The sequence below is a fragment of the Octopus sinensis genome, linkage group LG3 (genome assembly GCF_006345805.1).
Source record: "Octopus sinensis linkage group LG3, ASM634580v1, whole genome shotgun sequence".
NCBI classification, from domain to species: Eukaryota; Metazoa; Mollusca; class Cephalopoda; order Octopoda; family Octopodidae; genus Octopus; species Octopus sinensis.
Window position 1 is genome coordinate 169,416,179 of NC_042999.1, and position 15,573 is coordinate 169,431,751.

General features: G+C 37.6%; 1 protein-coding gene across 10 annotated transcripts in view; it reads left to right on the forward strand.

Moving 5' to 3' along the window:
• LOC115209683 (protein scribble homolog) overlaps window positions 1-15,573 on the forward strand; it is a 458,170-nt gene that overhangs the window by 347,773 nt on the left and 94,824 nt on the right. For 9 of the 10 annotated variants that reach the window (XM_036501616.1, XM_036501617.1, XM_036501615.1 and 6 more), the window contains 4 exons: window positions 6,221-6,289; window positions 7,061-7,150; window positions 12,298-12,387; window positions 14,088-14,366. In XM_036501616.1, coding sequence (XP_036357509.1) covers window positions 6,221-6,289; window positions 7,061-7,150; window positions 12,298-12,387; window positions 14,088-14,366 — 528 coding nt within the window. The remainder of the gene's footprint in view (window positions 1-6,220; window positions 6,290-7,060; window positions 7,151-12,297; window positions 12,388-14,087; window positions 14,367-15,573) is intronic. The other variant, XM_036501621.1, reaches the window with a different exon arrangement.

A 15,573-nucleotide genomic window follows, 5' to 3' on the forward strand; every position in this document is an offset into this window, starting at 1 on the left:
ATGGAAAAGTAGATATGAAATGATGACAATGACTGATAAATCATCATCATCATTTAACATACCCATTTCCATGTATGGGTCTGACAGAATTTGTTGAGGCAGATTTTCTACAGCTGGATGCTCTTCCTGTCGCCAACCATCACCATTTATCAAACAAAGTAATATTTCGCCATAGCTAGATATGTTTTTCATGTAAGATGGGAAACACACAACCTTGCTGATACAAAAGTGATGCTCAGTTACAATCATCATATGATGTTTACAGTACATGCACGCATGTACAAACATACTCTCTCTATATATATATATACAACAGGCTTCTTTTAGTTTCCATTTAACAAATCCACTCAGAAGGCTTTAACAAATCCACTCAGAAGCCTCACTCAGCAGAAATCCAAGTGTCTTCTGCTATTGCAGAAGACATTTACCCAGGGTGCTACACAGTGCAACAGAACCCAAGATCACGTGATTAGGAAGCAAGTTTCTTAACCACTCGACCATGCCCATGCCTATATATAATTATATACTCAATGTTGTTATACAGCTCAAGTTTCCATATATATCTTCATAGAGCAAACCATATTTTCTCCACCCAGAAACAGTAACATCTTAGGCCTCTACTTCAATGTGGAACTTATCCACATTGTGAAGATATCATCAGCAATTTTCTCAGACCACAACATGATAGAATTATCAATATATAGTCCAGAATTAGTTAAACATGTCTTCTATATAGATGGCAACTGAATCCCAACGCAGTCTGAACTTCTACAAGGCTAACAGGAAGTCACTTGAAAAAGTCTCTCTTAAAAGTCTCTCTTTGCAAGACATTGATATGAATTCTTATCAATAATGCAAGCCATATGCATTAAATTTGTCCCAGAGAAGAGAGCCAGTACATACAAAAACAACATTCCCTGAGGCAGGAGAGACCTTATGAAATGGAGAATAACGATCTCAAATTGCTTAAATTAACAACTTAATTATAGCAAGAAATTCTTCCTCAAAAAGTCACTCTAAGAGATTGAAAACAAACCCAGCCTCTCTCAAGAAAAAGCAAGGGAAATATATATTTAAATCTTTAAGCCTGCCACAAATTTGTGAAAGAGTCTGTCTCAGTGCATACAAGATAATGCCACTGTTTGTAGAAGATGGTTTACTAACTGCCGATCCCAGGATATGTGACACACTAAATAAACAATTCCAAAGTGTCTTCACCTCTCCACTGGGAACTATATAAATAAGTAAATGGGAAAGAAGTAACCAAAGATTACATTGACATAAAGGAGGAAGATGTAATATTGGCTATTGACGAGAGGAACTCAAACTCAGCCATGGGCCAAGATGGATTTCCAGCTGTTCTTTGAATGATGTGTGCAAGAAAGTTCCTGCAAAACCACTGCAGATACTTTTTCAGAGTTTCCTTGCATGTGGTAAACTTCCCGAAATGTTAAAAGAAGGTATGATATACCTTCTACATAGAGGAGAAAGCAGAGATGCTAAGGATTACAGGCCTTTCTCTTTGACCTCACATGTTAGCAAGGTCATGGAACACATTTTCAGAAGGCGGCTGATCCTGTTCCTGGAAGAAAATAACTTGCTCATAAAGATGTACCATGGCTTCTGTCCAGGAAGGGGCTAACTCACACGGCTACTACAGTATTATCACTGGGTATTGAGACAGCAGCTCAACTGGTCAAATGGTCTTTGACAAAGTTGATCATAGGATGATATGTCACATACTGCATGACTTTTTAAAAAGCAGAAATCAGAAGTTGCAGCCAGTTGTCTTCTCTCTGGAGAGTCCTTTCAAGGGACCACCACTACTGAGTGTGATAGCTCTGTCAACATGTTCTCAGGCATACAGCTAGCCACTCTCTCCAGCTATGCTGATGACACAAAAGTACATAGGTAGTCAAGAACCCTAGTGACATCCTAAAACTGAATACCTGAATGCAATATACAAATGGGATGAGGAAAATAACATGCACTGCAATGCTGAGAGGTTCCAAGCATGCCCACTATCACTCACAAACAGACTACAATTGGAATACATAGGACTGGTGAGTAGTGCAATCTCCAAGTCAAAGTGTGTGAGTAATGATGCAACATTCCATATTACCAAGACAGTAACACTGGGTAGCTGGCTGGATTCGAATATTATTCAGAACTTGGAGGAAGGTTACCATGCTACACTCAATCATCTGGATTATTACTGCTCCCAATTGTTCTGCCACAAATTTTATGCTCTCCAGTGGTCACTGGGGAACATAAAATTTGTGGCAGAACTTAAGTAAATGGTAAAGCTTTGTTAAGCTATGCTTAAAGATAATCACAAACAGGAGTGTCAAAGTATCATTCATTCATCGAGCAGCAATGTCCGAAGCTAGCTAAGCTAAGAATTTCTCATTTCATTTCTTGACCACTCGTACTACGTTCGCTACTAACACTTAAAATGTATTTTCTATTTACTAATCTGTTTGTTGATTCTTTTCGTGAGCTAAGCAGTTGATATTGTCTCCCAAAAATATAATCTTTTCATTTTTAGTCCTATCTCGTAATAATTCGTCCTTATGTGCTGATAATTTCTTTCTTTCTTTCTTTCTTTCTTTCTCTACTTTGTTCCTTTCTCCGTGTTACTTTGTCCTTTGCTCGCTCTCTACGATAATTTGTTCGTTGTCTATGACATTGTTTCTTCAAACCCCATTTGCCTAATTCTTCTCTTTCCATATATCTGCCGCTCTCTCCTGAATCAAAACTTCGCCATTTGCGGTGCACCTGCCCTTTCCCACCCCCACCACCAATACCGGATATCTCTCTATATCTCATCCGAGCGTGGCCATCCGCCAGCCTCGTCTGGCACCTGTGTCGGTGGCACATAAAAAACACCATCCGAGCGTGACCGTCTGCCAACCTCGTCTGGCACCTGTGTCGGTGGCACATAAAATCACCCACTACACTCTCGGAGTGGTTGGCGTTAGGAAGGGCATCCAGCTGTAGAAACACTGCCAGATCTGACTGGCCTGGTGCAGCCTTCTGGCTTGCCAGACCCCAGTTAAACCGTCCAACCCATGCTAGCATGGAAAGCGGACGTTAAACGATGATGATGATGATTTACTCCATCTACACCAGATATCCCTTCTCCCACCACCATTATGTGTGTCTACTCCTCGAACCCCTCCTCCTCAATACGCTATTTCACTATGTATTACCCCTGCTTTTCTTCCCCTCCTTCCAGTCCCCTCCCTCACTCGTGATATCCTGCGTTTCATTCTGTCTAGAACCTGCCACCACCCCTACCTGTCATCGTTTCTCCTAACACCCCTCCCCACTGGTGCTCCCCTATATTACCTGCTCTCTCTCCCCCCACTTTCTCTCCCTCTCTCTCTTCTCCCTGCTGGAACCCCCACCCCACCCCCAGCCCATCTCTAGAATATCCATGTTTCTGTTAATTTAGGATCTTTCCTTTCTACAAATGTCCAAAGAATAACACCTCCTTCAGGAGGAATATGGAAAAATACTTCAATAACTAAGTTCTTCCCCAAATTGAATGTCTGAAAATATCTCTATCATAAGTTGTACTAGATGGAGGATCAAATTTGTAAAGTAAATTGTATTAAATACACACACACACACAGTTCTACACATATGTACATAAATAAAAACAATCTCTAATCCACATTCTCCATCCCATGTAAGCGAATCAAACATTGGATTGAAAGAACTGAATAGTGGGATAAATATCAACACAATTATTTCTTCTTCCTCTTTTTCTTCTTTCTTCTCTTCTTCAACGACACCTCTTCCAGATTCACAGGCACCCCCCACTCACGCACACGCACACACACACACACACACACACACACACACACACGCACACCTTCACAAAACAATAATAGAAAGAAATCCAGACAATTCTTTTTTGAAATGGCCAATTCCTAAAACCCAAAAATCCTTTACAGTTGCAAAAATATAAACAAAAGTGGCATTCTTGACCATTGCTAAAAGCCAGTGACTGGTTATTTTTAACAACTTGACCATTCCTCCTTAACACTTCTTTCAGATACAAAAACACAAACACATACACACACACAAACACACACACACACACTTTCTAACAAGACAATGATAAAAAGGAAATACAATTACGGTCTTCTTTCTCTCCCTTTTCTTCCTTTCCTTCTTTTTCTTTAATACCCCTTTCAGATCAAACACACACACACACACTCTCTCTCTCTCTCTCTCTCTCTCTCTCTCACTAGACAATGATAAAAAAGAAATCCAGACAAATTTTGAAAAATACACTTTACCCCCCTTGCAGAAAACATCCTGACCAGCTACAAAAGAGACCAACAAAACAATTCTTTTCTTCTTTCTCTCCCTTTTCTTCCTTTCCTTCTTTTTCTTTAACACTGCCTTCAGATACAAAACACACACACATACACATACACACGCGCACATACACACACACACATGCTCTCTCTCACTTACTCCCCATCCATCACCCTCTTGTATTATCTCATATCCCTCTCCAACACTACACACTCAATAACACTATAAAAATGGTCAAATTTTCCACAAGAACTTAGTTCAATTTGAAAACTCCACTAGAATGAGCGAAAGCGCTAATATATGATATGTGATATATGTTATATGATGTATAAAAACATGTGTTATACAAGTAAATATCTGTAAATATAAAACCATCCGAATTTCTGAGTACCTCATTCCTTTAATATAAAATACCTGTACATCATCTCCAAACCTTCTAATGTATATATATATATATATATATTATATATAAAACTTCCTAATGGGGGCCTTAACTCCCAAATTTTAGTCATTTCTTTTATGATTCAAAAATAGGTCAAAAGTACTGAATGGATCTTTAGGAAATTTGGAAATTATATTCTATGCACAAGGGCCATAAACCCCATGACAATTCATATATTTTTGCTGTTGATGAAATTTTAACCATAGATATTAGACACAAATGAAGTAATATTTATAAAATTTCATCTTCTTACAAGTTACAAAGACCCCTCCATGGAGACTTAGCACCAAAAATTTTGTCATTTTATTTAAGCAAAGATGAATACAGTTATGCCCTTGGAAGCTGTAGGGTTACCGAGCATAAAAGATGAGCATTATTTGTAATTCAATGGTACAGCAGTGTAACAGTTTGCTTTGACATACACTTACATTGTGATTTCTGCAATGTGGTGCATAAATTCCGTTGCAAAGTGTTGAGTAAAGTTATTTGATTGCAGACCTCCTTTCAGTCTTTTTATTATCACTGGGTCACACATAGTCCCCAGATAGTAACATTGTTTTCAAGGCCTTCCCAGATGAGTGACTGGTTATTCAAAGACACTTATAGATTGTAAATTTATTCTGCACAGTTACGTATCAGTATAGTGGTCATTTGCAAACTCCAGAGGAGACACTTTCATTTCTCCTTAGCCCCCACGTCACACAGTTGTTAATGTTTATTTCAGTTGGGTCATGCCCTTCCAATTGCTATAGATTCTTAATGCATCTTACGGCTGTGCCTGTCACCTGGATGGTGAGGAATCCTACATTGGGAGTTCTTAATGACTAGGGTAGGGTAGCTGACTGCTTATTGTGATCATTCATCTTTTGGTTTCCTGTAGCTTTGTTCTCTTTTATAAACCCAGTGAACATATATTTCCTATTTCAAAGAAATTCAAACAATAGATATAAGACCCAAGTTAAACAGATTCTCAACAATTCAAATTCTCTGGTTGACATTAAGGCACCCACCCCCAACAGGGGTCTTAACTCTCACATTTTAGAGCTCCATGACCTTAATTTTTCAGGTGCAAAATCCTTTTAACAGGTTCAATAAGACTGGAATTTTGGAATATGCACATAAAAATCAGTAGTAAGGGATACATGTGGCATGATTACAATTTTTTAAGGGTGTGTAAAGAGGGAAATAACCCTCATCTGCAATTTTGATGAAATTCGAAACATAGATATTCCAGTTCATTACAGAAAATATAACAGAAAAGTCGAATTGTTCAATTGCATATAATACAGGCAACGCCGGGTATCTCTGCTAGCCTCTTCTAAACAGCATCTTTCTCTTCCTCACATTTCCTCTTCATAAACTATGATTGTCTTTCATGCCCCACCTCTCTCTGAAGATGCAGCATCAACTACAACCACCTATTTTTCTCCCCTATTTTTATGGTAGTTATCAGAAGAGCAACAGATGCCACAGACACAGCTGAGGAACGAAATCAGTGATCAAACCATTCCTCCAGTGAGTTACCTTTGTTATTTTTTCTTCATCCTTACCAGTTTTGATATCAACATTATTGTTAGTAACAACTTCATTATGCCATTACCATCATCTGTTTTATTATTACCCACTAGGGGCGAACATAGAGGGGACAATACAATCTGATGTGGGGTCAGATCCATGAATGGGATTACAAAAAGATGAATTTAAAAATTTACAAAAAATACAAAATATGAATAAATCGAAGAAATCGAATGAAGAACAGACCGGAAGACATTACGGATGGAGTGGGAGCGGGTTTAGCTCGGACCCCACGAGCCCTACTTCCCCACTGATACTTTGGTTTCGTCTATTTTTACATTTATGTGGTATCATCCACTCACAACTTTATGCCATTACCATCATCATTTACTTCTTACCACTGTGCTGGATGTGTATGGCTTAGTGGTTAGGCTGTGGTCTTGAGATTGTGGTTTCATTTCCTGGACTGAGCAATGCATTGTATTCTTGAGCAAAACACTTCATTTCATATTGCTCCAGCTGTTAAAAATGAGTAATCCTGTGACAGACCATTGTTCTGTCTTATTGGGGAATATATACACCATAGAATCTGGAATACCTGCTTTATGGCTCAGTAAGGATCTTCGATCCTTTTGACTGAGCTGGGTGGCATGAGCAATTTCAAAAGATTTTTCAACTCTCACTCACTCATTCTCTCTCTCTTCACAACATTTGTCTGGTTGTCTATCTACTGAATTTTACTGTGTTTCATGCATTTTTTGCATTATACAGGTAGAAAGTGTTACTCTAGAAACTGCCTCTGTAACCCTTAGAATGCCAGATGTCGGCCCCATTATTCAACGGGCACAAATTCCTAATTTAGTGAGTATTTCTTTCTTTTCCTTTTAATTTTATCATTTTCCCCTTTTTAACTTTTACTATTTTATTATTAGTTGAGAGTAGTTTGGACTACTGCTAAAATATCCACATTTTCAAATCTCTATGAAATGATAGCAAATTTTAGTTTGATCGAGGAATGGACAAGCAAAAAGTCTGTGTGAAATTCCAAAGACAAAATATATATTTATCATTTACAAAAATGTTGTTGTTACAATAAATGATAGAAAACAGGTGTTTGACCCAAGTGAATCAGTCATGTGTGTCCGTGAGTCAGTTTGTGTGTGTCTGCAATAACAGTAGCTCTGAGTTCTGTATCATAACCACTGACTAGCTAGTAGGTCTGTGTATATACATATATACATACATGCAAACGTCTGTCAAAGAAAAGGCTCCAAAGACAAAATTGTTAATTGTTATGTTGTTTGTCCCAAAAATGTTTGTTTACAACACTGGGATTCTAATGAGTTAAATATCTGCTGATTCTATTGTCTTTTCACTGGTCAAACGTTTTTGATGCATTTATCAGAAAGTTGATAATGTTATCAATCCTAGGCGCAGGAGTGGCTGTGTGGCAAGTAGCTTGTTTACCAACCACATGGTTCCGGGTTCAGTCCCACTGCGTGTCATCTTGGGCAAATGTCTTCTGCTATAGCCCCGGGCCGACCAATGCCTTGTGAGTGGATTTGGTAGACGGAAACTGAAAGAAGCCTGTCGTATATATGTATATATATATGTATGTGTGTGTGTGTTTGTGTGTCTGTGTTTGTCCCCCTAGCGTTGCTTGACAACCGATGCTGGTGTGTTTACGTCCCCGTCACTTAGCGGTTCGGCAAAAGAGACCGATAGAATAAGTACTGGGCTTACAAAGAATAAGTCCCGGGGTCGATTTGCTCGACTAAAGGCGGTGCTCTAGCATGGCTGCAGTCAAATGACTGAAACAAGTAAAAGAGTATAGCAATACTGCTTTATATTTAAAACACTGTAAAAGCTTGAGGTCTGAAAACCTACAAAGCTATGAGTGTGAAAAATATGCAAGGAAATCATAGTTGACTATTTGGCTAGAATATAATTTAAAAGTACTTAGTAAGAAGAATTGAGAATACATATATGTATATGAGTTAGTTTTATTTAGCCAAATGTTTGAGTGAGTGACTTACTCTTTAGTCTCTTTTACTCTTTTACTTGTTTCAGTCATTTGACTGCGGCCATGCTGGAGCACCGCCTTTAGTCGAGCAAATTGACCCCGGGACTTATTCTTTGTAAGCCCAGTACTTATTCTATCGGTCTCTTTTTGCCGAACCGCTAAGTGACGGGGACGTAAACACACCAGCATCGGTTGTCAAGCAATGCTAGGGGGACAAACACAGACACACAAACACACACATATATATATATATATATATATACATATATACGACAGGCTTCTTTCAGTTTCCGTCTACCAAATCCACTCACAAGGCTTTGGTCGGCCCGGGGCTATAGCAGAAGACACTTGCCCAAGGTGCCATGCAGTGGGACTGAACCCGGAACCATGAGGTTGGTAGCAAGCTACTTACCACACAGCCACTCCTGCGCCTTGTGCATAGTCATAGTCATTTATGCCTGTGAATTGGTACAATATATACCTGTGGGTCAGTAGTTGTTTGCATATTCATGTGAATCTGAATAGGAGTTTTATAGTGAACCAGTTCAGCTATTTTCTATGCTTCTAAGCAAAAGCAGCTGAAGTTGACTGTAGTCATTTTATGTATGCTGCAAGCAATGATTTTGTTTACGAGATACCTGTATTCTTGTTGTGTGTATGCTAGATACCTGAAATTATGTGAAATGCATGTGAATGTATACATGTTGATATTTGTGCAATATATACATGTTCAGATGTATGCATGTGAAAGTAGAAAGAAGGTGAAATCAGTAAAAGGTATTATTATTTTTTTTTTTTTTTTTTTTTGCAAGAAAAGGAGTTTACTGGTTACTTTGGTGGGTATTTATGACGTTGGTGGTCTGCTATGTTAGTGTTCTTTTAGAAGTTGATGAAAATCTGTGTAGTGTTTTTGAGACAGTGTATTGATAGGCTGTGAACAAAGGGAAAGATCACTGATGGAAAAGAAATTTACAGAGAAAGTTTCACCAACATGGTAGTGTTGTTTTTGGAGTTGTTTAGTACATTGAGACGTTGTATAGTCTTCTTGAGACTGGATCACCATTGTAACATAGAAATATTTTGGTTTGGTTAGATATGTACAAAATGGTTGTATGAAGTTCCAAATATGAAATATATATCATTTACAAAAATGTCATTGTGATGAATGACAGAAAAAAGATATTTAAGCCAAGTGAGTCAGTTTGTGTGCTCATGAGAGATGTGTATGTGTGTCTGCAATGACAGTTGCTGGGCATACCACAAATTCTTGCAGCAAGCTAACTTTAGCTGTATCATGACCACTGTCTAGCTAGTAGGCACACCATCTATATATAGTTAATGCCTGTCAAAGAAAATATACCAAAGACATAATTGTTAATAAGATTTCAATATGTTGTTTGTCCAAAAAATACTTGTTTACAATGCTGGGCTTCTAATGAATTAAATATCTGTTGGTTCTATTGTTGTTTTCACTGGTCACACTGGCTACTGATTAAAAAAACAAGCTTTAATATGTTTATTAGAGACTTGATGATGTCATCAATCTTTGACAACCTTCTGTTTATTGTTTAGTTCTTTCTACATCTGAACACATCTGACTGGGGTTCAATTCCTTGTGTTTGGAGTTCTGCTAATATTTCTGGTACATCATCAGCATCATCATCATCATCGTTTAACGTCCGTTTTCCGTGCTAGCACGGGCTGGACGGTTCGACCGGGGTCTGGGAAGCCAGGAGGCTGCACCAGGCTCCAGTCTGATCTGGCAGTGTTTCTACAGCTGGATGCCCTTCTAATGCCAACCACTCTGCGAGTGTAGTGGGTGCTTTTATGTGCCACCAGCACAGGTGCCAGGGGAATCTGGCATCGGCCACGATCGGTTGGTGCTTTTAATGTGCCACTGGCACGGAAGCCAGCCAAGGCGGCGCTGGCATCGGCCACATTCGGATGGTGCTTTTTATGTGCCACCGGCACAGAAGCCAGTCGAGGCGGTGCTGGCATCGGCCACGTTCGGATGGTGCTTTTTATGTGCCACCGGCACAGGTGTTGTTGTTGTTATTATTATTTAGATACAACTTTGTGTTTTTGTCCTAATGTAAGAGATGTCATTGAAGTGGCATCGTCTTCAGAGCATTTGTTTGGCACTTTACATTCTGAGTTGAAGTCCTATCAAGTTCTACATAGTCTTTCATCCCTCAAAGATTGATAATTTAAAGTATGAGGATTGATTTAATTAACTAACCCTTCAACACAAAATTTCTGATTCATTAGACTATTGGACAGGTGTTATGTATAGTTCTTCACATTTTGAGTTTAAACCCTACCAAGGACAATTTTACTTTTCCCCCTTCTGGTGTTGATAAAATAAATTAGCAGAGACACGCTAGGTTGATTTAATCAGCTAATCCCATCTCCAAATTTGTCCAAATGCATGACTTTCTGCCTATGTTAGAAATTATGTTAGAAATTCTGCCCATGTTAGAAATTACTGTTGTTGTTGTTATTACTACAACTTCTACTTTGCAGAAACACATCAGACTAAATATTGGATCATCTCATAAATAATAATGCAGTTTTTTTCAATTATATGAACTAAAAATTGGAGGGGGACAGGATAAACTACCTGCATCAACTTGCTATAAAAGCAGGTAGTACTTTTACCTTGAACTTATTCTTAGTGCAAGTTTTGAAGGGTGCAGTTTGATTTTAGCAGTTATTTTTTTAAAGCTATAATGGAAGTGACAAAGGGGCTTATTCTGCATATTTTGCTTTATGAGTTCAATAAAGACAAAAATGCAATGGAAAGTGTGAGGAATATTATTGCAGTATCTGGGGATTGGACAATAAGTATAAGCCAGTCCCAACGGTGGTTCCAGAAATTCTGAGCTGGAAACTACAGCCTAGAAGATGAGCCACATCCTGGAAGATCTGTAGGGCTTGATGAGGATGTCTTGCAAACCCTGATGGAACAAATTCTCATCATAACTGTTGAGGAACTAGTAGAGAAGCTTGGATTTGGTCATTCAACAAATCATTCAAGTTAGTGTTAGAAGAAAAACGATCATTTTTGGTTTCAAGACGAAATGTGTTCTTCCATCAGGATAATGCTTGGCCACATACAGTGAGGATGACATTCCAAAAGTTGGAGCAGTTTGAATAGGAAACAATGCTCCACCTACCATATTCACTGGACATTGCCCCATCTGTTGATTATTATTTATTCTGCAGTTTTCAAAATCATTTGGATGGAAAGAATATGAATTCTGTAGACGAGGTCAGAATAGTGCTGGAGGAGTATTTTTCATCACGGACAAGTGAATTTTGGAAGAGGGGCCTTGCATGCCTACCGAGCATTGTAGAAAAGAATATATTTTAGATTAAAAAAGAACTTTGTTTATCTTAATTTTGAAAAATAAAAGAAGGATTAAAAAAAAACACATTATTTATGGGGTGACCCAATACAATAATTGCCAAATTTAAGTATATAACAAACTACTGATTAGGTCCACAGTGATTTCAAAAATAATTAAATGGCATGTATGTCTTCAATTTTTGTGAGACCTTCTGATGTAGTTTATTTAATAAGGAGTATCCAAGTTTTATGCAGCTCAGAGCTTCACCATCTTCAGCAATGATTTTATTATTAAATAAAATATTACAAAGATAAGTATACCCTTTCTAGTTTACACTCTTTATTCTAACTGTAAACCCTCTTACCAATGATTCTACCTTTTCATACTCTAATATAAGGGTCACCACTATGTATAGCGTTATCCTTCCACATTTTGAACTCAAATTTTACCACAACCAACATTTGCCTTTTATTTGTCCAGCAGGTGATAATATTTGTGTCAAGCATGTATCAAAGTCAAATTTTATCAATTATACATTCCTACGCAAATTATTGGCATTTGCCAAAGTATGACATTCATATTTGTTGCTGACAGTGTTACATTGTTGACTGAAATAACATTCTGTCTATCACCAGGAAGCTGATAGTTTAACAAAGGAAAATAGAGAAGACACATTAGAACAACCTCAAACTGATGAGAGTCCTTCCAAGTCTCAAATACCTCTTGTGAGTAATTTTATTGGATATCTTTATATATAAAAGTTGTGTGTGTGTCTGTCTCCTACGATTTAGATTCCTAACTACTCCCACATTTTGCGGTGCAGTTTAACCAAAACCGGGTATCTTATAGTCGTGATCCATATCGAGCCCTTCTGGGTATTAGCGTGCGTCTACGATGAGTCTACGATTTAAAAAAATTTACCATAATTTTTTTCCATTTTAATGCATTTTTTCGCTATTATATAAGGGAAGTAACTCTCTAAAAATGTCTACGATGAGTCAACGATTTAAAAAAAAATTTACCATCATTTTTTTTCCATTTTTAATGCATTTTTTTGCTATTTTTTGGCTATAACTCTCTAAAAATGCTTATAATTATTTCCCTTACAAACCTGAGCAACGCCGGGCGATACTGCTAGTATTTTCTAAAATATTACAAAGATAAGTATACCCTTTCTAGTTTACACTCTTTATTCTAACTGTAAACCCTCTCACCAATGATTCTACCCTTTCATACTCTAATATAAGGGTCACCACTATGTATAGCAATTATTTCCCTTTCTGACTTCACAATCCCCCCAGCTATTTGGACATGATGATTAATAAATATATTCAATGTGAAGCTGAAAGAAGATTTGAATGACATTTATCAAACTGAAAATTTTTTGTTCCATTAATGACAGAAAATCAGACTTTTTAACTATAAAATAAACTGATGGCTGAAATAGAAATACACTTTCTATTGTAATATTCAAGAATGAGCATTGTCTTTAGTCCATGGTGGATCTTTTCAGTTGAAAGAGATTAGTTGGGTGAAGAAGATTAGGTGTGATTGATATGGAAAGCTCTTGAAGTGGTTATAAGAAAGCTAATCTAATAGCAGCCATATCTTTATATATAAAAGTGAGGTTGTGTACTGTCTGTCTCCTACGATTTAGATTCCTAACTACTCCCACATTTTGCGGTGCAGTGTAACCAAAAGCGGGTATCTTATAGTCGTGATTCATATCGAGCCCTTCTGGGTATTCACGCACATCTATGATGAATCTACGATTTAAAAAAAAAATTACCATAATTTTTTCCCATTTTTAATCCATTTTTTTTTTTGCTATTATATAAGGGAAGTAACTCTCTAAAAATGTATTATTAAATCTCAGAACGTAAAAAGCTACAGTAACCCCCCCCCCTTGTGGTTAGCCATATTGAGATGGCTATTATACTTTACATCTCTAAAAATGCTTATATAGTTATTTCCCTTACAAACCCAAGCAACGCCGGGTGATGCTGCTAGTTTTGTAATAAAAATTAAATACACTGTAACGAGCATTTTCAATTACTCTGTTTGTGGATGGTTTTTCCCAGAGTCTGTGAATACAACTCAGTTGTGAGGGTCAGCAATTACCAGAACACATAGAATTGCTTGAAATATTCAATATGGAGTTTAGAGGTTTAGAAACAGAAAGTATCTGGAAAGAAACATAGAAGCAAGTGTAATGATTTGGTTCAAGTGGAGCGGTTGATGCAACAGAGAATACTCCAGTAGTCTTAGCCTCAACATAATGGTAAATCAGGGTCTTTTGGTGGAAGATGGTTTAATGATCAGTCAAGTGACAGAAAATGAAACTCTTATTAAATGATTATAAATATATGTAAAAGAATTAATTAAGACGGCTTAATTTACTTACCTTAATTTCTTGTCTAAACAGCGCGCCAAACTAGCACCAGGAACCAAACCACCAATTCCTATCAAAAGAAAGTCACTCACATTACTGTCCAAAACCGCTGTAGACTCTGAGATTCCTGTAAAGAAGTGTGATACACTAAGCAACACTTACAATTCCAATGATATAAATGTAGACCACAAACCTTTAGCCTTCAGCCAAGATGCACCACTGGCCTCCACTTTACCTATTGTGCACCCTGACACTATTCAGACACTTGAAAATGCCCAACAGCTACATGATAATTCATTGCAAAATATGAAGGTAAGAGGAGTTTTGGAGAGTTTTTTTTTTTTTTTTTTTTTGTTTTTGCTCCACTTTTCAGAAATGTCTGCCAGTTGAGGTCAAGAGGTCAAGAAGATTTTTGTATGAGTAAAACCGATTGACTTTTAAAATCATCAGCTCTACTTGAAACAAATAAACATATGCTTTCTCCACTCCTTATCATCATTGTACCACCACCACTGTCATATCCTCCCTCTACTTCCCTTTATCATCATCATCACTATCTTCATCATCACTATCTTCATCATCACTATCTTCATCATCACTATCTTCATCATCACTATCTTCATCAGGCGCAGGAGTGGCTTTGTGGTAAGTAGCTTGCTAACCAACCACATGGTTCCGGGTTCAGTCCCACTGCGTGGCATCTTGGGCAAGTGCCTTCTGCTATAGCCCCGGGCCGACCAATGCCTTGTGAGTGGATTTGGTAGACGGAAACTGAAAGAAGCCCATCATATATATGTATATATATGTATATATGCGTGTGAGTGTTTGTGTGTCTGTGTTTGTCTCCCTAGCATTGCTTGACAACCGATGCTGGTGTGTTTACGTCCCTGTCACTTAGCGGTTCGGCAAAAGAGACCGATAGAATAAGCACTGGGCTTACAAAGAATAAGTCCCAGGGTTAAGTTGCTCGATTAAAGGCAGTGCTCCAGCATGGCCGCAGTCAAATGACTGAAACAAGTAAAAGAATAAAAGAAGAGAAAGAAAGAATAGCATTAGGAATTATGGCATTTCATGGCTCAGTATGCAACTCAATGGACATTAAGTCTACATTTTTACATAGTGAACAATCGAACCGATTAGTTTCCTTGTATCCTCCTAAAGAGGCCGATTTCCCTTCAGGTTATATATGCAAACTTTTGAAATACATAAATAACTAACTGATGCTTCAAGATTCTAGCATCTGACGATCAGAGAGGAATTAATAAAGGTAGCAGTCATCTACAAATATGATCAAACAATATTTACATGGTATTGTGGAGAAACAAACTTCATGGAACCATTCCTACTCTGATTGACGATTTCTTCTTCGCAGCTTCAAAGATCTTTCTTATCCAAGCAGATAGATTCGTAAAATGCTTAAAGCCAGGTCTGAAGAAGTAACAGAATTTCACTATATTTGATTTAAATGGAAATATTGGAAAATAATGGGAATGATATGAAACTTGGACAAGATGGTTAT